The 22,446-nt window shown below is 39.1% G+C and overlaps 1 protein-coding gene across 3 annotated transcripts in view; it reads right to left on the bottom strand.

Annotated features, from left to right (window-relative positions):
* The window catches only part of MMP16 (matrix metallopeptidase 16), a 244,300-nt gene that overhangs the window by 77,732 nt on the left and 144,122 nt on the right, over window positions 1-22,446 (bottom strand). For all 3 annotated transcript variants that reach the window (XM_037892333.2, XM_007052915.4, XM_043539387.1), the window contains one exon: window positions 18,641-18,945. In XM_037892333.2, coding sequence (XP_037748261.1) covers window positions 18,641-18,945 — 305 coding nt within the window. The remainder of the gene's footprint in view (window positions 1-18,640; window positions 18,946-22,446) is intronic.

Here is a 22,446-nt window from a genome sequence, read left to right as displayed (position 1 = left end):
GCGGGAGGGTGGGAATTTTACACTTTTGGGAGTTAGTGAAATTTTTTTATTTTAAAACCCAAAGGAAGTTGAAAACTAAAAAAATAGTACCAGAAAAAGCAGCTTATCTGGTAAGAGATCACTAATTTAAAGGAAGCCCTATTTTTAAGTGAAATGCCTTATTTTTCATATGCCTACATTGATAATTTCAGATTAAATCCACACTGTGCTGAAAAGTAAATCTGTACAGGACAGACTTCTACTGCATTCCCAGTATTTAGCAAACAACACCCCAAGTAATGTGTTACTACACTGAAGAAGGAGTTTAAAACTCAGAGCACTGTGAACCCAGGTTGGCAACTTTTTCAGCAAATATTATGTATGCTGACCAGGAACTTATATTTTGATATATTTACTGCTTTAATTTTCATCGTTCACTTCATTCTCACTATGGAATGATCAGATTACGGTTGCCGAACTCCAGCTGGTTTAGCTTCTGAAAAGCTCACAATAGGATTCTTGCTTTTACATAGCAACCAGAAAAAATGTTATAAATCTACAGTATTAATATTTCTGGTTATTTCATCAGACAATAATATCACAGATGTTCTCTCTCTTTATTAGATTAACTTTTGGACTCTTTTCAACATTGAGAAATTAAACATGTGTCTGTCTGTCTATCTATACACACACACACACACACACAGAGTGGACCTACATATAAAACAAGAGTGGCACAAGCAGAAGCCCCAGGTTCACATGGCTGTGATGTAGCCATGGTGGGGCGTGAAAAGGACTCCCATCTCGAATGATCCCTTGCAAGTCTTCTTTCTTCCACAAGGGTCAGTATGGGAAGATTTAGGCTTTGTAAATCCCTAAACATTGCATCTTCCAACCTCATTTGTGGCTGACTTCATGCTCTGCTTCCTTCAATCTCAGATCAAAACTGTTTCAATTGCTTATTAAACTATTTTGGTAAAACATAGGTAGACAAACACCTATCATGAAGGTTTCACAAGTGTTTTCAATCTAAGATACTGTTTTCACTGATTTGTAACTCAAATTTTTGCCACTCTCAGTGAAATCTGGCAGCCTCAATATTAGTCTTGGAGCAAATTTTTGTGGAAAGTGAGAGTCAAAATGTTTCAGCCATTGGGAAAAAAATAGAAGAGTGAACTGACTCCCCTCCCCACTCTTCCCATCATGTATATATTAAAAAAATAACTATTGTTTTAAAAACAGGCCAACACGTCACTAGTAGATATCTGAAATTTGGCAGAGACATTATTTCCTACATTGCAGATGTGCCTTTCAGTGATGATTGTTTTTGATTTGTTACAGCGATACGAGTTTAGGAAAAAAACATGTTTTACACATATGCACTAGATATTTTAAAGTGATTTCTTAACTGTCTGCCAATGTTCTGTTGGTTCTGCACATGACTGCATCTATTAGAAAAGCTCATTAGTATGATTAGTAAAGCTTCATATGAAAAGAGGTAGACATTTGCAAGGAGTTCACCTTCTCCCATAGGTGCATGTGTACTCGGCTCTTCTGAGTGGAAGGCTACTGTCCTAACCTGTGGACCATCCTTCCACTCTTTCCTGCCACCACGTTAATTACATTTATTACACAGTGTAGAGCATTCCAGTGCTGCCTAGTAAATAGTTCAAGCATGGTGGTATTTATTTGTTTCTTCATTTTTTATTTTCCCAAAGCACTGATGCAAAGGTCTTCTCCTGTTGTCTCTCTACAATCACAGTCATTGCACACTCAGAGTCTAAGGACTCGTAAGATTGGTCCCTAAACCAACATCAACCTGCCCAGAAACTGAGAGGTGAAGCAGAGCTGATACCATGAGGGAGTGAAAGCAGAGGTGAAGCAGTGGCTGTGTGCCCCCTGCATTTATGGAGCTCTGGAAGCACTGCACTTGCCTTAGTCTCAATGTGTCGAGGAACCCTCGTTGGGGTGGCAAACCTTCAAACTGATCCTAGTACCAGCTCTGTCTTATGTATTACTACATAAGCCACCTGCCACACATATATAGCCCAATCATCTGGAGTCAAATTGCTTACTATATAGATCATCACAAACAAAGGTCATTACTGTTTAACTCATGCTATTTTTGTTTGTATATTGTGCTTGTAAAAGACGTAGATCCACAGTCACTGTAAACTTCCAAGATTAGCAGGTGCACTATGCAGAAGATCACTAATTCAACAAAGCATTATATTTTATATGTTTTCCTGTGAATCAGTTGCAACCATGCTGTAAATAGTCCAGAGGCTAACTTCCTCTGTAAGTACTGAACTTTTAAAGTCCCATTTATATTCTGCTAGTAATAAAATCTTTTCAAAGAATAGTTTTTAAAGGTACTTCTTTTATTCCAATACAGCATAGCAATGGATATCTTTAGAAACTGCAGATTTAAAGTAGAACTGGTTGAATTTTTTCATCAGAAGTTTGCATATTTATGAGGGAGAACCAAGAAAAAACAAAGGAGATTTTCATGAATTCCCACCTTTCAACAAAATTACTTTAAAGTGCATGCCTTTAAAAAAGACTTGGAAACACACTGGTCTCCCATAGAAAATTACAAATGACTAAGTAACTAAATACTGTTACCTCTCCTCTTGCAGTAGTCTCAGTGCAACAAGTATTTCAAATACTGTAGCAATCGTATCTAATTATACTCTCCCCCATCTTCTCTCTTCTTTGTTGTTGGTTTTAGTTGTTGCTGTGAGAATGCTAAGCCAAATAAGTGAGTTTTACACTTCATTCTGAAGGCCCTGAGAACGAATTTATGCTGGGATTGAAGATACGGACATACATATGAAAAGAGCATGCACCACTCAATTCTCTGCTGTCCTGCACTGTTCTGTTTTTGAATATCACTCATGGGAATGAAATGGACAAATTATCAGTTCCATCAATACAAGGCTATGGGAGCATGCAAGAAACTTTAAGAGTTCCTGTGCCCCTGCTAAAATCAAGCTTTTGACTTCAAAGCCAACAAATCTAGGCTTGTTTTTAGGTCACCCAACTCAAGTACTGGGATGTTAAGATTCTGGCAGTAATTGTTTTAAAGGGATGACTTTTTTCATTTAATATCCAATGAATCCTACTATATGGAGAAATATATGTAATTTTTGGCAGAAAGGTCAAACTTCTGCTGTCAACCTTCACAGTGGGTGAAATTCACCCCTACACAGAGGACCAGTATAAGGCAAAGGGATCACCAAAGTCCCCAAAACTAAGCGGAATTTAATATGCACACAAGTCTTGTGCTGGTCCTATGCACTGAACTGAATTTCATCCACTGTTCCTTATGTTAGTCTTCAATTCAAACAACACCCAAATCATCAAACACGGGTTTCTCAAACCTGCTCTATGTAATGAAATCTGACTGCCAATTGCATATTAGCTAGATTTTTTTAAAGTTAAAATAATATGCTCTAATAAATATTATGGCATTTAATATGATCAGTCCTTTTCCTCCATCAGTTCTATATTTCTTTAATTTCCTATTCAATTCATATTAAAAAGTGTCTTGATGGAATTGTCTGTATTTTTCTTTGCCCTTGGCCAAAAGATAGGAAAACCTGGAATTTAGCTTCATAACAGGCAAAGTGTTTAGAAAAAAAAAATTAAAAATACTCTAGTCTGAAAAATAGATATATTTTCTAAGTCTGCTGACTTCAAATAAAATGGTACAAATATCTATAATGTTCTAAAATCTAGGCAAATAGATTGAATGACAAACCTATTACTTTTGTTTTCACTGTTTTATAATTTATTAATGTATTGAATGGTGTGATCTGGTTAAATGTACATGCTAAATTTGCTCCTACCAAAGACATGTGAGCTCATGAAACGAAGGTTTTTTTTAAACAAATGCTGTAATACATTTATGCTGTAATACATAAACTATTCTATTAAAACAGGGAATAACACAGGCTAAGATTCTGAAAAATAGGCACCTAAGGGCATGTCTATACATAAAAGCTGTATCACTTTAACTATGCTAATATAGTTCAAGTGGTTCAACCTCCTTAGTGTGGATGCAGATCTTCCAGTATAAAGGGGCTTAAACCAGTATATCACATTCCCATATGAGAAAGGGAATAAACTATGCTGGTATAAGGCACCTTTAAATCAACAGAATTGTGTCCACAGTAGTGGCTGTGTAATGCTGACAGACCCCAGTTGCCATTGGGCGGGGTCGAACCTGGGTCCTCAGAAGCTTAGTGTATGAGTCTCTATTGCATGAGCTAAAAGCCAGATGGCTCTTAGCAAAGATAGCACAATGGTTAGCAAAGATAGCACAGGGGTATATGTACCGCTGGGGGTACGCAGACGTCTTCCAGAGGGTACATTGACTCATCTATATATTTGCCTAGTTTTATAACAGGCTACATAAAAAGCACTGGCTAAGTCAGTACAAACTAAAATTGCATACAGACAATGACTTGCTTTTACTGTTCTATATTCTTTACACTGAAATGTAAGTACGATATTTATATTCCAATTAATTTATTTTATAATTATATGGTAAAAATGAGAAAGTAAGCAATTTTTCAGTAATAGTGTTATGAGACATTTTTATCTTTTTTTGTCTGATTTTGTAAGCAAGCAGTTGAAACTTGGGGTATGCAGGACAAATCAGACTCCTGAAAGGAGTACGGTAGTCTCGAAAGGTTGAGAACCACTGCTATAGCAGACTCATCCATCTCTAGATGGTCTAGGTGTCACTAGAGGGTGGCAGAGCACCACACAAGCAGGCATAGGTTGCAGTTGAACTGATAAAACTATTTAAGTAAAAATCATGCCTCTAACTTAAATAGTTTTATTAGTACAAAATCTGTGTGTGGGTCAGGCCTAAATGTTGGCTTCTACGTCTATATTTAGGTTTCAAACTTAGGGCTTGATCCTACACTCATTTAAATCAGTGGCAAAGCTCCTATTCACTTTAAAAATGCAGGATCAGGGCCTAAACAACCTGATATTCAAAAGTACTGTGCAAGCATCAATTATCTGAACTGGAGTTCAGAACATACACACTAGCAAACCGTGAAAGGAACAGCAATAATGCGGGAAAAATGTTGATTTTCAATTACCTTGTTCTGATCTCCCTGCTCTGATCTTTCTAAACTGCTGGTTTAGTACTAGATATAGTCAGGCAGTGATGCCAGGTGCTCAGAACTTTTGAAAGGTGAGCCCCTTGAAAGTCAAGACCTGGTATCAATCAGGAAGCTCGAGCCCTGCAGGGATCTCAGAGAATTTATGGATTTGTGGTGCTAAACCTAATGCTCATTCCAAACAGAAACAAATGCCACTTCCCCCCCTTAATGAAACAATCTGGGGATTCCTAGAGATAGTTTCTCTCTTTTTTGTGCCCTCCCATTAGATTGAACCATCTTTTAGTTACTAGTAAAGCTGCCTGAACCATTCATTTTAAACAATTTATGTATCATGTCTTTTAGTTGTGAACTGATCATGATTGTTATGAGTGTGTTCTAATTATAGAGGAACTTTTTTAGCAACTTATCTGGGTCTTTCACAAGCTTTCCTTAGCTAATAATTAGGGTTGCCAACCTTACAGGATGGCCTGGAGTCTCCAGGAATTAAAGATTTATGTCATGTGAGGAAACCTCCAGGAATGCGTTCAGATGAGGAAAGATAGAAAATGTTACAACATTTAAAATAATTTCCTTTCCTTTTTCATCTTAGCCAGGGCACTATATTTGCCTCTGTCCTGTACATGAACCCAGATTTCAAATTAGCTAGGTCCTTTAGGACTGAGGGAAAGGTATGATACAAGCTACCTTTATTTATAGGCAGTATAGTAGATTGGCCTCGCCATCCAGATCACCTTAAAGACCTAGCCAGAGATCAATACGGGGGGCTGCTCAGTCTGCTCAGAGGCCATGCTCATGACAACAGCATATAGTAGATTTTCCATTCATTTTTCTCTTGTTACATTCTCACACCGTAATTGTGGGTATGTATAGGGCCACGTAAGATCATGAATATATTAATGAAAACACCTGTTTACGTCACATATGCTTATTCATTCTTTGCGTGAATAAAACCCCCTTCCCCAATGGTTTTTCAAGCAAAAATCAGTCACACACATTTTTGGAGAAAAGCAGACAAAAAGATAGAAACGTGGTTGGATTCAACCAAAATTTTGATTTACCAAACGTTCCAAATAAATCTTTCCACTTTTCTAGATATTAGCATATGATTAAATAAAATACAGAGTTTTACAAGGCAGGGTGGTGAAGTCTCCTCTTCCCTATAGTACATCCAATTATGGGACAAAGAAGTATTTGGAAAAAATATGTTATCTGCTCACAGAGACTAGAAAGAACATTCAGAGTGTTGGGTCTGGTCTCTCTACCTTTCCGGTGCATTGCCCTGATAGTGACAATCTCTGTTTGGCAATTAAGCATCCGCGTAAATACCACCTGGCTGCTAAAAAGGCTAAATGCTTAGTGTGGGATGACCACAGCAGTTTACCTTTTTGTTGCTTTAATTATATTATTACAAGTTCCATCTAATTCCTGACATGTTCCATTTTAGACCAGGAAGGGAGCAAGGAGTATGATGTTGCACATTGACAGACCCTGGGATACGTTAAAAGCAGCCAACTAACTAAACATCTAGAATACTGTACTAGATTCATCCACAAGACTCCGCCTTGGTGTTCAGCAGATGTTTTTTTAATGACATGTAAACAAAAGCACTTTTCTCAAAGCTGGAAGAGTGTTCCATGAAAGGGAAAAAAAATCAATAAAAATGAGCTCATACCTTGCCAACTCTTAATATTTTCCATCGTCTGGCTTCCTGACAGTAAATAGAGTCTAGCAGACAGATCCTCTTCTGACTGTACAGACCTATGCCTAATGACTGAGTCCTCACAAACCAACCAGCATAATTTTTTTAACAAGTTTTCCATTGCTTGAATGGCTGAAGTGGTGTTTCTGTTCGCAAGCATAGCTTTATATCCCAGTGGTAATATTCTCAAGGAGGAATTTTATGCAGCAGACACTGAACACTAAAGAGTCACCATTTCAAGTTAGATCTTAAAGTATTTGGACACTGAATAAATGGAGGCTGTGTTCACAATGTGTAGGAAAATCCAGCCAAGGGGAGACTCAGGAACCTTGTTGATTAGATTACTCTATGAGGAAAGGAGTACTTGTGGCCCCTGCCACAAGTACTCCTTTTCTTTTTGCGGATAAAGACTAACACGGCTGCTACTCTGAAACCTGTACTCTATGAGGGTGCATCAGCAGAACTTATAGTTGCTGTGAGAGACTGATTTGCATTTTCATTTCCATCATGCAGGTCTCATGGGTGCATTTATTGCCAAAATTGAATTTTAGTGACAGAAAATATTGTCTCATGGCATGAAGGGGTTCAAACTTTGACGAAATTGGATAGTGACTATCAGCAGGATAAGAAGAGGTGAATTTTTGGGGAAAGGTATGAAGAGAAAAGAACTCCCTCATTTCATCTGCAACTTCCAAAGTCATTTTTCTGTTGGTAAGCAGCTCATTGAAATATTAGCTTGGCATCATCATCATCAAATGTCATTACTGTAATAGCCAGTTTTGTTTTTTACATTTGTACAGTATCAATAGTTTAGCATTACACCGTATACACCTTCTGTTCTAAGTGTACGGTACATTTTTTTGACCATGCCTTTTCTAATAAACATATAGCAAGGTGCATGTATGTATATAATACAAACAAAAACCCAAAGCAAAGCACTCCACTGCACACACCTCTCCCTTTGGGGAGAGGATGGGAGAACAAACTCTTGACTGATGTTAGACACACAGCTTAACCCATTACTGGAAGCTGCTCAGATACTATGCTGCAAAGTATGGTATAAATACCTATATAGAAAAGGACCAATTAAGTAAGAGCAACATGCTATATGAAATATCAGGAGTGCAGATACTGTAATTTAGAGCATCCATTAATCTGAGGTCCTGGCTCTTATTATAACTGAACACTGCACATGACATGACCATTACTGAGACTGAAAGCCCCCTCAAGAGACTTCTTTTTCAACTCCACTAGTTTGTGTTTCCAGCAGCACATATCTGCTTCACTGTGTCAACCATGCTGGCAGCAAAGTGAAATTTACTAGAAGCTGATCTCTGCAGTTCAGAGATCAGGATTTTCATCAATTTCACTTGGTTGCTAGCAAACTACCCAGGGCAAACTGACTGTGTGCAATCTATGTACTAAATAGATTCCAAGTATGTTTCACTTGACATTGTATTTACATCATGTCTGAAAAGCCTTCGCTTGCGAATCTACAAACCATGGTCATAGGCAACTCATTTTTGTGGCTAATAGTTTGCAAAAGATCAATAATTTTTCAGAGAACTGAAGAGTTAACAAGGAATAACCTAATCCCTGCAAAGGTTTTCCCATAAAACAAACTTTATGTACATATAGATTGCAAATGTTCTCTCCTAATGCAAGCCCGTTGCAAACATATTTTCCTTCGATTTCAATGCAAACAGTTAGCAAAACATCTATTGCTTATCTACTGTTACTGTTTAAAAAGTCTTCACTGTTGCTACTTCTCAGTATCCTAGCTGTATCTTGAAGGATGAACTGACTTCTGCAGGGCTTCATTATACTGCAGTCATGGTATTGGTGAATCTGCAATAGGACAAAAATTTTTTCCTCAGATCCACATATTCAACTTTGACTCCAAGATTCTGGTTCTTCACAGGTAAGAACTGCACACAGCGAGACTAGATTAAGAGAGCTGAGACCCACCATATAGATCTAAGCAGAGATTTGAGGGCGTCTGCGCTCAGCTTTTGCCTACAGTTTACCATCATTGCTACCAACAGTAGGAATGCTAATGTAGAGAAGTCTCCAGGCAGCAACTGACATTTTAAGCACTATACCTTGTTGTCTAACACTGTTCAGCTAACAAAATACAGGAAGGGAAGGTTTCCCTGTTTTCCCTGAGCAAGGTTTCTAAGGCCTTGTTTATATTAAAAAGCTACCCTTGGGCGACTAGACCAATTTAAAATTGACCTAGTTAAACTGGTGCACATCTGCAAGGTGTATGCACTTAAAGTGGTTTACATAAATTAGGTAATTTACCAAAGCAAATTAAACTGATTTCAACAAAGGTTTAAAATAGTTTAAGTGCATCTACATTAGGGACATGAACCAGTGTAATTAGGTCAATTTTAAATCAACTTAATTAAACCAGTGCAACTTTTCTAGTAGAGACAAAGCCTATGTTTGAAAGTTAGAGGCTTTTCTTTTCTGGCAGAGAACAAAAAATATTCAAATTCACATTGCTGAAGAGAGGAAAGCTATAAATTAAAAAGGCAAAAAATGTAAGATAATGTGAATTAGTGATGGGATTGTATCCAGAAAGGCATTTCTAACGTAAGTTTCTTTATTAAAAGTTTCATGGTGTGTAAGTCTTTATCCATGATGTCCTGATCTATAAACATCTTCATCTCTCTTTTGCTTACATTTATCTTTAGGATTTTACCTAAGAACTTGTCCTATTTATTAGGAATTATGTTTACAAGAAAATATGCAATCAAGGTAGAAAAGAGATAGATGGAAAAAAAGATGCAAAAAAGATGCAAGAGAATAGTGTGATGGGGCAAGGCCAGATGGCTATAGAAAAGTAGTGGGAGATAGATATATTAGCTCCAGGCTAAACAAATCCCTGGTACCAGGATAAGTGAAATGGCAGCTGCTCCAGGTCAATTAAGACACCTGGGGCCAATTAAGAACTTTCCAGAAGGCAGGGAGAATGCTAGGTTGATTGGAACACCTGAAGCCAATCAGGGGCTAGCTGAAACTAGTTAAAAGCCTCCCAGTTTGTCAGGTGGGTGTGCATGTCAGGAGCTGTGGGAGGAAGTTGTGCTGTTGGAGAGGCTGAGTAGTACACACCATATCAGGCACAAGGAAGGAGGCCCTGAGGTAAGGGTGAAGTGGAGCTTGAGGAAGTGAGGGCTGCTGTGGGGGAAGTAGCCCAGGGAATTGTACATGTCATGTTTCTAAAAGGTCAGCTACCATAGCTGATACTATTAGGGTCCCTGGGCTGGAGCCTGGAGTAGAGGATGGGCCTGGGCTCCCCCCCCTTTTGTCCCCTGATTAGTCACTGAGACTGGGCGACAACAGAGACTGTGCAAGGAAGGATAACTTCTCCTCACCTCCCTCGCTGGCTTATGATGAAAATGGCTCAGTAGACTGTGACCCTTGTCTCTAGAGAGGGAAGGGTTATGTGGAGGGTCACAGTGACCCTCTGAGGCTAGTGAAATCCACCAGGAAACGTTGGACCCACGGAGGCAAGGACAGAGCTTTGTCACAACAGTAAGGAAGAGAAACTGACAAGAATACTGTCAAGAATACTTTAAATTCATTTTTGGCTATGATTTTAAATACACAGAATCTGTTACCTATAACTGCTATTTCTGCATCTTAGTCATCATGACAGCCCCACCAGAAGAGGCTACCTATAATATGTGCTGAACCAACATATTTCTTGTATGTCCTGGTTATGCTCCTGACCCAATCACCATTCCAGCATCTCCCACATTCTGGGCTGCACTTAATGGTTCTTGGACCACTACATCCCTCTCCCTTCAAATGACTTTTTGTCACTGTGGGCTCTAGATAGTGAAATCAAGCCTAGTGACCATTGAAAATAATATCTGGAGATGATTAATGGAAATATTTTAAAATATTTGCATTATTCCAAGTGTGTATGTGTGTGTCTAGAGGAAGACGTAGCTACTCTCAGTACTATCTTTGCCAACATATTATATTCTCTTAACCGGGTAAAGTTGAGAGATGGGTCTCTGTCCTAAGTTGTGCCACTGCATGAATGCGCTCTTCTTCTTTTTAAAATTTATTTTGCTATTTGTAAACTTACAGGAGGGACAAATTCACAATTTTAAGTAAATGTTTGGCACAGATTTGTAAAGACTGTCTGCCCCTCGTTTACACGGACAGCACTATGTAGGTGAACAGAACTTAATCCTTCCATATCTTAAGGACATGAAATCTTCTGTGTTGCAGGCATAGCACTTGGCTTGTATGACCATACCCATGCATTGGAACATCATGGAATAGTGCTCACAGAGGTGCGTCAGGAACAGGGGGCTTTGTGATTCTCGAGCACAGCAGAGCTACTACAGAACTGGCTCTCTAGTGGCTCTACTAAGTAATCTCCTGCGACCTCAACAGTGTTGATTTATCGTGGCTCAGAGTGCGTCAGAAACATCCAGTCTATGGATTTAACAGTGGCCAGAGGAAGATGTGTTGCTGGAAAGCCTTCTAACAAGAAACAAGACATCCAACAAGAAATAAGTGATCTTCCGTTTCAATGTGAAGACTGATAAAAATCTTCAAATGTATTAAGGGCTGTTAAAGAGGATGGTGATCAATTCTTCATTGTTCTCCATGTCCACTGAAGACAAGACAAGAAGTAACTGGCTTAATTGGCAACAAGGGAGATTTAGGTTAGACATTAGGAAAAAAGACTTTCTAATTGTAAGGATAGTTAAGCTCTGGAGTAGGCCTCCCAGGAAGGTTGTGGAATCCCCATCATTGGAGGTTTTTAAGAACAGGTTGGACAAACCATCTATCAGTGGTGGTCTAGGTTTACTTGTTTCTGCCTCACATTAGGGTGGAGGAAGACCCACTAGATGACCTCTGGGGGTCCCTTCCAGCCCTACATTTCTATGAATCTATAAATACAGGGAGCAGTGTACAGTAGAGGATTTTTCTGACAGCAGCAGGAAAATTTAGTTCTTAAGGCACCTCTTTTTCTTGTCTTGTGACTTTAAATTTCATGACTGCAGTTTGATATTTGTATAATTAGATGAATTCTTTGAGATGGGCTCTTGTTGGGGATTTTGACAATAAGAACATAAGAATGGCCATACTGGGTCAGACCAAAGGTCTATCCAGCCCAGTATCCTGTCTACTGACAGTTGCCAATGCCAGGTGCTCCAGAGGGAGTGAACCTAACAGGTAATAAGCAAGTGATCTCTCTCCTGCCATCCATCTCCACCCTCTGACAGACAGAGGCTAGGGACACCATTCCTTACCCATCCTGGCTAGTAGCCACTAATGGACTTAGCCTCCATGAATTTATCCAGTTCTCTTTTAAACCCTAGCCTTCACAACTTCCTCAGGCAAGGAGTTCCACAGGTTGACTGTATGCTGAATGAAGAAGAACTTCCTTTTATTTGTTTTAAACCTGCTACCCATTAATTTCATTTGGTGGCCCCTAGTTCTTATATTATGGGAACAAGTAAATAACTTTTCCTTATTCACTTTCTCCACACCACTCATGATTTTATATACTCTATCATATCCCCCCTTAGTCTCCTCTTTTCCAAGCTAAAAAGTCCTAGCCTCTTTAATTTCTCCTCATATGGGACCCGTTCAAACCCCCTAATCATTTTAGTTGCCCATCTCTGAACCTTTTCTAATGCCAGGATATCTTTTTTGAGATGAGGGGACCATATCTGTACGCAGTATTCAAGATGTGGGCATACCATGGATTTATATGAGGGTAATAAGATACTCTCCTTCTTATTCTCTATCTCTTTTTTAATGATTCCTAACATCCCATTTGCTTTTTTGACTGCCACTGCACACTGCATGGAGTCTTCAAAGAACTATCCAAGATAACAACAAGATCTTTCTGCTGATTACTTATAGCTAAATTAGCCACCATCATACTGTATGTATAGTTGGGGTTATTTTTTCCAATGTGCATTACTTTACATTTATCCACATTAAATTTCATTTGCCGTTTTGTTGCCCAATCACTTAGTTTTGTGAGATCTTTTTGAAGTTCTTCACAGTCTGCTTTGGTCTTAACTATCTTGAGCAGTTTAGTATCATCTGCAAACTTTGCCACTTCACTGTTTACCCCTTTCTCCAGATCATGTATGAATAAGTTGAATAGGCTTGATCCTAGGACTGACCCTTGGGGAATACCACTAGCTACCCTCTCCATTCTGAAAATTTACCATTTATTCCTACCCTTTGTTCCCTGTCTTTTAACCAGTTCTCAATCCATGAAAGGATCTTTCCTCTTATCCCATGACAACTTAATTTACGTCAGAGCCTTTGGTGTCGGACCTTGTCAAAGGCTTTCTGGAAATCTAAGTACACTATGTCCACTGGATCCCCCTTGTCCACATGTTTGTTGACCCTCTTAAAGAACTCTAATAGATTAGTAACGCATGATCTCCCTTTACAGAAACCATGTTGACTTTTGCTCAACAATTTATGTTCTTCTATGTTTCTGACGATTTTATTCTTTACTATTGTTTCAACTAATTTGCCCGGTACTGACGTTAGACTTACTGGTCTGTAGTTGCCAGGATCACCTCTAGAGCCCTTTTTAAATATTGGCATTACATTAGCTATCTTCCAGTCATTGGGTACAGTAGCTGATTTAAAGGACAAGTTACAAGGACATAGTTAATCGTTCCGCAATTTCACATTTGAGTTCTTTCAGAACTCTTGGGTGAATGCCAACTGGTTCCAGTGACTTGTTACTGTCAAGTTTCTCAATTAATTCCAAAACCACCTCTAGTGACACTTCAATCTGTGACAATTCCTCAGATTTGTCACCTACAAAAGACGGCTCAGGTTTGGGAATGTCCTTAATGTCCTCAGCCGCGAAGACTGAAGCAAAGAATTAATTTAGTTTCTCTGCGATTACTTTATCGTCTTTAAGTGCTCCTTTTGTATCTCGATCATCCGGGGCCCCACTGGTTGTTTAGCAGGCTTCCTGCTTCTGATGTACTTAAAAACATTTTGTTATTACCTTTTGAGTTTTTGGCTAGCTGTGGTTCAAACTCCTTTTTGGCTTTTCTTATTACATTTTTACATTTAATTTGGCAGTGTTTATGCTCCTTTCTATTTACCTCACTAGGATTTGACTTCCACTTTTTAAAAGATGCCTTTTTATCTCTCACTGCTTCTTCTACATGGTGGTTAAGCCAACTATTTTTTTTTAGTTCTTTTACTGTGTTTTTTAATTTGGGGTATACATTTAAGTTGAGCCTCTATTAGGGTGTCTTTGAAAAGTGTCCATGGAGCTTGCTCTAGTCACTGTACCTTTTAATTTCTGCTTAACTAATCTCCTCATTTTTCCATAGTTCCCCTTTCTGAAATTAAATGCCAGAGTGTTGGGCTGTTGAGGTGTTCTTCCCACCACAGGAATGTTAAATGTTATTATATTATGCTCACTATGTTGATGCCATATTTCCCTAACAGTGCTACACTCTGGAAAAGGTATTTTTTTCTGGTTTTGGACCCATTGTCCAGTATCTAAACTTTCTATTAGGAAAATGAGGTGATATATAGCATCTAAATGGCATGGAGTCATGAGAATGATCCATCTCTCTCCAGCAGAAGGCTCAAAAAAGTCATATTTCTTTTTTTAAAAGCATCGAAATCCATATGGAATGGAGGGGGGGGGGAGGGGTTATTCTCTCTTTTGCTTCTCTCTTCCTTTGCAACTTCTTTATCCCATTCTTTTTCAGTATTTGGTATTTTCCTTTTGTTTAATTTTTAAATCATGTTTCATCTTTTTTCCCTTTAAAAATCTTGCCTCATAGTTCCCCCCCACACTTTCTGATTTGACCTCCACTCTATTTTTTACTTTCAGTGTTTCTTCTCTCTGTCACTGTCTTGCCCATCATCTTCTTCTACACCATTACTCATGTTTGTTTTAGAACCGTATGCAGAGGTTTAATTAGGGTTAGGACCCCGTTACACTGGGTGTGGAATAAACATACATGGAGTCACTGTCCTCAGCCCAGAGAACTTAAAGAAATCTAAGGCCCTGATCTGGTACTGTACAGAGAGACACCAGAAGTAAATGGGGCACCTATATGAAAGGGCCCACTCACATGGAACAACTGGAAGAATGGAGGCCTAAAATAACAAGTGACACATGAAGGATGGGTGGAGAAGGATACGGTCCAATATATAAAATACACAGACAATCATATCTCTACCCTTGGCTTCCCCCCCCCCCCCCGGTCCCCTTGGCTCTCCACACACACAAACTGCTCTTGTTCCCATTCCTCTCCCTTAACCATCTGTTCCACAAATGCATTGCCCCAAAGAAACAAATGGTCTTAGAGACACAGATACTCTTGAGTTGTGAGAGAGGAGGACTTTGTCTAAGTGGAAAGCCCATTTGCTCCACGAGTCTCTCCTATTCTTCCTTCAGAATGCAGGTGTGGGGAGGGTTGAGAGTGCAGTGCTCCACACAACATGTGCGACTTGTTAGCTTTGTGGTCCATAGCGATATACCACTGGGGTGAGAATGGAGATAAGCAGCACTAAAATACAGGGAAGTCATATTCCTTTGGATGTGTCATTTCAGACTGTGACATTAATAAACCCATACAAAGTGAGCATAATGAGAAAACTCAGAACACCAGGACATTAAAGGGAAAAAAAACATGATTGTGACAATCAGGATAAAGTAACATTAGAATATAACCACAGTCAGAGCGCTGGTGCAAAGAATTAATTTGTACATGTTTCCTTCGGGTCAGATTCTGGTTTCTAACAAAACTTGATTTTTCACGTTGTTTTTGCATTAACTCAAGGGCTTCAAAAGTAGGGGTAACCCAAACAATATTTATAGAAAACAGGATAACAATGTATTAAGGTTTTACTAGCACTCCAAGAAGTTGTTTATCTCTTTTGAGGTAGACAGAATTCAAATTGCCTTCATTAGCAGTGCAATATACTGTGGAAAATGAGCTTGGTACTTATCAAGAGGGTCCCTGATTTGCATTTTTGCTAAATAACCAAGCTGTTCTGGTTTTTTTTCCAAACCACTCTAGAGCAGTAGAACAGGAAAGAGAGAAAAACTCATTTAGCTAAGTAATACATGCAGCATTTTGGGGGTAGATTTTTTACAAAAATCTGTCACTGAAGTTCTCTGCTCTTTTATTAGATTTTTAAATTATATAGACTATACTAGATAATGACTGTACTGCATCATACAGAAACTACTATATAAGCAATGAACCTTAAAAACATAAAGGCTGTCTATGAAGAATAAATTGTGGTTCAACACCAGAATATGCTTTGCACCCCTTTGCCTTTCAGCGCACTGACACTGAGTCCTGGCAATGTATTCAGACTTCATTATATATCACCTCAACAACCAATCCAGCAGTCCACAAAATTTGGAAGCACTCTTATTTTTCTAAGAGAATTGTCTCTTTCATTTCTCACAATACTGTGGAATCCTGGTTAACGTCACCAGCCAGTTTTGTTCCTGACAGTATGTTCCATTGTAACAGGAATATCCCCTCCTTAAATATAAATGGATACACAAAAGCACATGGGCTATTAACTGCACAAAATGCAAACTGTGAATGGATAATATAATAAAATATACTAATTTTCAGTGATACCTACCATGGTATAACAGTTTACCCTTGATACAGATGTCACATTCTTCCCCTCCAAGTGGTCAAAGTATTAATTTGTATAAGAAACTTCTTTTTAGGGATAGTATTCAAACACCTCAGCTAATCCTTTGCTCTCCAGTCCTCTCCCACTTTTTTCTCCTTACTGAAATGTATCTCTTAAAGTCTTAGAGTTTGTCTACATAGGGATATTAACCACAACTGCTAACCCACAACAGTCATTCAGCAACAGACCCCATGTGGACGCTCTTATTCAAGAATAAGAGCGCCTTTTCCTGATGGGATTAAACTACAGGCACAGCTATTGCTCCTAAAATTCACATTTTGCCTTAATTCAAAATAACTTTCAAGTGCATATCAATTCTCAGATTCTATTGAGGGCCCAAATTGATGACAAAAAGGAAGCACACAACAGGAGGTTCTGTGCAGTTTCGTCAGTGAAGTCTGTATATACCAGGGGTTCTCAACTTTTTTCTTTCTGAGTCCCCCCCTCCCCCCCATGCTATAAAACTCCATGGCCCACTTGTGCCACAACAACTGTTTTTCTACATATAAAAGCCAGGGCCGCCATTAGGGGGTAGCAAGCAGGGAAACTGCCTGGGGCTCCATGCCACAGAGGGCACCACAAAGCTAAGTTTCTCAGGCTTCAGCTTCAGCTCCTGGTGGTGGAGCTCGGGGACCCCGGCTGCAGTCCCATGTGGTGGGGCTTTGGCTTTCCTGGGCCCTAGCAAGTCTGATGCCAGCCATGCTTGGCGGACCCCCTGAAATCTGCTCATGGCCCCCCACGGGGTCTCAGACCCCTGGGTGAGAACCACTGGTATACAAAATATTTTAATTGAGGTCTGCAACAGCTTTACTATTAACTCTACCTAACTGAACTGTGTCTGTTCGTGCTGAACTGAGCAGAGATTTTAAATTATAAAGGGGGTAAAATACAGCAATACAATCCCACAAATTTTTCTGCATTGTCAAGAATTTATGCTTTCATTCAACATATAAATGAAGTTCCTGGTAGACATTCTGTTAGTTAAGGACTTCACAGTCTAGATCAATGCATTGCTGTCTCATTGAGCCTCCTACACTGAAAGAACTGTGCCATTAGAAGTGTTACCATACCTTATATCCATAGTAATGAAATATTAACTTAAAGCCTTGTTGCTAGCACCTATGTGAAAATGGTGTTTAACAATAAACTGAGGCTCTGACTTGGAAAATCCCTAAGGAAAAAAAATTAAAGCCAGAAATTCCCCTCAAACTGAGCAGCATTGTATGTGTGTGTTCTTAATTGCGTCTTTTAATTTTTTCTTGTGGGTTAATGGATCTATCACTTCAGTTGAGCAGATATTTAATTTTTTCTGCAGACAAAATAAAGATTTCTAAAGATAGTTTGTCCAACCCCTCCCTTGTGAGTGATAGAGGTCCTACTGAAGACAACCAAATTCATTATCTTAATAACCTGTGGCCAACTTTAACGCAGGCCTCTTACAAGAAGCTGGTATACTCATCCAATTAACTAAATCTTATAATAAACTAACAAAGCTTAATTTGATGAGTCATCCCAACTAAGGAAGCATTAAATGGTTCTCAGCTGCTTATGAGGTATTCAAGCACTTCCAGTTTGAATTTCAAGAACGGATGTGTAGACACTGGGGATAAATGAACTATTTTCCTGAAATGGCAAATCAAGGGTTGATTTTGCACCAAGGCATGGCATCATCATGGCAAAAAATAGCAGACCAGGTTGTAGGTTCTAATTAGCTATTGGTCCCTGTTGTTAACTGATATTTTTGTGTCATAATATCCCTGCTATTAAATGTTCATTTTTTCCTCAACCTAATTAAAGATAGTATGGTAAACAAAATGCACATTTAGGGCACATTACATAAATAATTCAATGGTTGGATGAACTCAGTAGCTCCTAAAAGAAATTTCATCTATCTCCAAAGAGAAACAATAATTATGTAACTTACATTTACAAAAAATCATTTCATGTCGAAGATCCCTAACAGACCATATATTAATTGACGTATTTCTACACTAATGTGGAATTAGTGAAACACTGACAGGTACTTCGGTGCCCCAGGATAGTATGGAAATTGTTTTTTTATTGCAGAAATGCACACCACACTTGAATTCACTATTTTTAAACTAAAATCTGCTCTTACCATCATGATTAGGATTTCCCAAAGTCCATGGCTCGTCTGAGTCAAAATGAGTGTCTCCCCCAATTCCTGGCCCAGGGAAGTAAGCATGGGCCAAAAATCCTCCCTCCCCGTCAAAGGGAGAACTGTCTCCATGAAAACCGGATGCAAAAATTATTGTAATATCCACGTCCCTCTTGCCATTTTCTAATTCAATGTAAGGAACTTCTTCAAATGTCAGAGGAGTTACATTCTGCCACACATCAAAGGCACGGCGAATGGCTTTGCGGGTTTCGGCATCACCTACTTTTGGAGTGACGTTCTTTATGCTGAAACAAACAAACAAACAAATTAATCTGATATAGTGCTCAGTGACACAATTCACATTCATTTTACTCTGATTACTGCAGACACGGACATATACAGTGCTGGTAAGGCATTATATCCTCAGAGAAAAATAGCTTTAAATAAATAGGTGAGAAATTACTACACTAATCTGTGCAGTGTTTTATGCTAGATCTCATTATGGGTTAGTTATTCGATTCTCAGCAGTACACAATTCTTATACTAATATCATTAAAAATATTTTATGAAGAAAAAAAATGCTTAACAGTGGGGTAACTGGATTAATCAACCACTGGCCATTTATCTCTTGGAACACAATTAGAATCAAGCTCAGCCAAAGGACTGCATGTCATTCTGATCAAAAACTGCAAATGTTCCCAGTTTAAATGAGGTTTTAATTTCTTAGTGGTTACAATTAACAACAGAATAATACCATGCTGTGCCCACCAACCAGAACTTAAAAGGCCCTAAAAACAATTCTTGCTGCATTCAGAACGACACAACTAATTCGTAATTAGAAACATTTTTTTCCATTTCATTACAGGTTAAGATGTCCTTTTGCTGTCTTATTAAGCACACAGTGACCTTCTGTTAAATTAAACAGTCCACAGGAAGAATAATTTGACAGAAAAGTTTGAACTACTTCAGGAATCCGTACTGTTCTAAACTATTTCATCAAAAGCAAGTACTCCATCTTAATTTCCATAAGAAATGTGCAGAAGTCGCAAACAATGTTGATTAAGATGAGTGATGGTGGAAAGTATGCTACAATCAGGGGTGAAAGCAGACCAGTACGGGCCGGTATGGCGTACCGGTAGGAAGCCAGTACCACCCCGGAGGCAGCCCATGTTAAAGAGCTGCCGCAGCAGAACTTTAATGTCATTTGCCTCCCCTCCTGGGCAGACAGGAGGGGGGGCAAAAGGGGCAGCTTCTCCGGGGTCGGCAATTTAAAAGGGCCTGGGGGTCCCAGCCACCGCCGCCACTACTGCAGCAGTGGCTGGAGACCCGGACCCTTTTAAATCGCTGCCTGAGCCCCAGGTGACGGGGGTCAGGCAGCGTGGAGGGGTCAGTGGGGGAGGTTGACCCCCCCCAGCCCTGCCCCTTCTGCCTGGGCCCTGCCCCTTCTGCCTGAGGCCCCGCCCCTTCTGCCCGAGGCCCCATACCAGTAAGAATTTAATATTACTTTCACCCCTGGCTACAATGGAATCTTTACCAAAAATACGTATTTAAAATTAATAAACACACACACACACACAGAGTCCCAAACTAATCAATTTGGAATCAATCCAGTTCCCCACTGCTATTCAGAACACATTTTTACCTGATATATACCTGCCATTCAAGCCTTACTTTGCCCTCTTTGTTGTGTCTGTATTGGAACTATTGCATTTGGATGGATACTGTTGATTTGACATGTGGTTTATTAAATGCGCAGCAAAGATTTTAAAAGAAATACCATTTCAGAGTACGTTAAGTTGAGTTACATAAGTTCTCAGTGTGATGTGTTGATGGAGAAGAAAAATATTTTATCAATAAAACTGGAAAGATCTGTCTTTGGTGTTATGAAATGTGTTTGATTTTATGATGTGGTATGTTTAAGCAAGTGTATATAGATCTTTCAAGTTTCTGTTTTCTAAACTCATATGTTCATACAGTTTACGGGATCAGTAGATCATCTAGTCTGACCTTGTGCATATCACAGCCCATTATATTTCACCCAGTTACAAATGTATTGTACCCAGTAACTTGTCTTTGGCTGACTACAGCATATCTTCCAGAAAGCCATGCAGGCTTCATTTGAAAACATCAAGAAATGGAGAAACCACCATTTTTCAGTTTGAGTAACAGATTGGCAGTTTCTTGCAATATCCTGGACAAAACTTATTGATTTCAGTTTAAGTATCATAAGAGATCACTGTAAGAACATAAGAATTGACATACTGGGTCAGACCAATGGTCCATCTAGCCCAGTATCCTGTTTTCTGACAATGGCCAGTGCCAAATGTTTCAAAGGGAGTGAACAGAACAAGGCAGTTATCGAGTGATCCATCCCCTGTCGTCCCGTCCCAGATTCTAGCAGTTAGAGATTTAGGGACACACAAAGCAGAGGGTTGCATCCCTGACCATCTTGGCTAATAGACATTGATGGACCTATCCTCCATGGACTTATTTCATCCCCTGGCAATGAGTTCCACAAGTTGATTGTGCACTGTGTGAAAAATTACCCCATTATTTTTGTTTTAAAACTGCTGCCTATTAATTTCATTGGGTGATCCTTGGTTTGTGTGGTATATGAAGGGGTAAATAACAGTTCCTTATTCACCTTCTCCTCCTCATTCATGATTTTATAGACCCCTATCATATTCCCTTTCAGTTGTCTCTTTTCCAAACTGAACAGTACCAATCTTTTTAACCTCTCATCATATGGAAGCAGCTCCACACTGTTAATAATTTTTGTTGCCTTTAAAAATTTTTGTTGCCCTTCTCTTTTTCCAATTCTAATATATGTATTTGTGAGATGGGGTGATCAGAACTGCATGCAGTATTAAATATGTGGGCATACCATGGATTTATATATTGGCATTATGATATTTTCTGTCTTATTATCTATCCTTTTCCAAATTACTCCTAACATTTTGTTAGCTTTTTGACTAAGGCTGCCCACTGAGCAGATGTTTTCAGAGAACTTTCCACCATGATTCCAAGATCTCCTTCTTGAATGGTAAAAGCTAATTTAGATCCTGTCATTTTGTATGTATATTTGGGATTATACTTTCCAATGTGCATTACTTTGCATTTATCATCAATGAATTTCTTCTGCCATTCTGTTGCCCAGTAACCTAATTTGCTGAGATCCCTTTGTAATTCTTCACAGTCAGCTTTGGACTTAACTATTTTGAGTAATTTTGTATCATCTGCAAACTTCACCACCTCACTGTTTACCTTCTTTTCCAGATCATTTATGAATATGCTGGACAACAGCCAGTTACTGATCCATGAGATCCTTTTTATTCCATGACTGATTATTTTGCATAAGAGTCTTTGATGTGGGGCCTTGTCAAAGGCTTTCTGAAAGTCCAAGTACACTATATCAACTGGATCACCCTTGCCCAGATTCATAGATACATAGATACTAAGGTCAGAAGGGACCATTATGATCATCTAGTCTGACCTCTTGCACAACGCAGGCCTTAGAACCTCACCCACCCACTCCTGCGAAAAACCTCACCTATGTCTGAGCTATTGAAGTCCTCAAATCGTGGTTTAAAGACTTCAAGGAGCAGAGAATCCTCCAGCAAGTGACCCGTGCCCCATGCTACAGAGGAAGGCGAAAAACCTCCAGGGCCTCTTCCAATCTGCCCTGGAGGAAAATTCCTTCCCGACCCCAAATATGGCAATCAGCTAAACCCTGAGCATATGAGCAAGATTCACCAGCCAGATACTACAGAAAATTCTTTCCTGGGTAACTCAGATCCCACCCCATC

Source organism: Chelonia mydas, chromosome 2 (genome assembly GCF_015237465.2).
Source record: "Chelonia mydas isolate rCheMyd1 chromosome 2, rCheMyd1.pri.v2, whole genome shotgun sequence".
In the NCBI taxonomy this organism is placed as follows: Eukaryota; Metazoa; Chordata; order Testudines; family Cheloniidae; genus Chelonia; species Chelonia mydas.
This window is presented reverse-complemented; position numbering and strand designations above follow the sequence as displayed.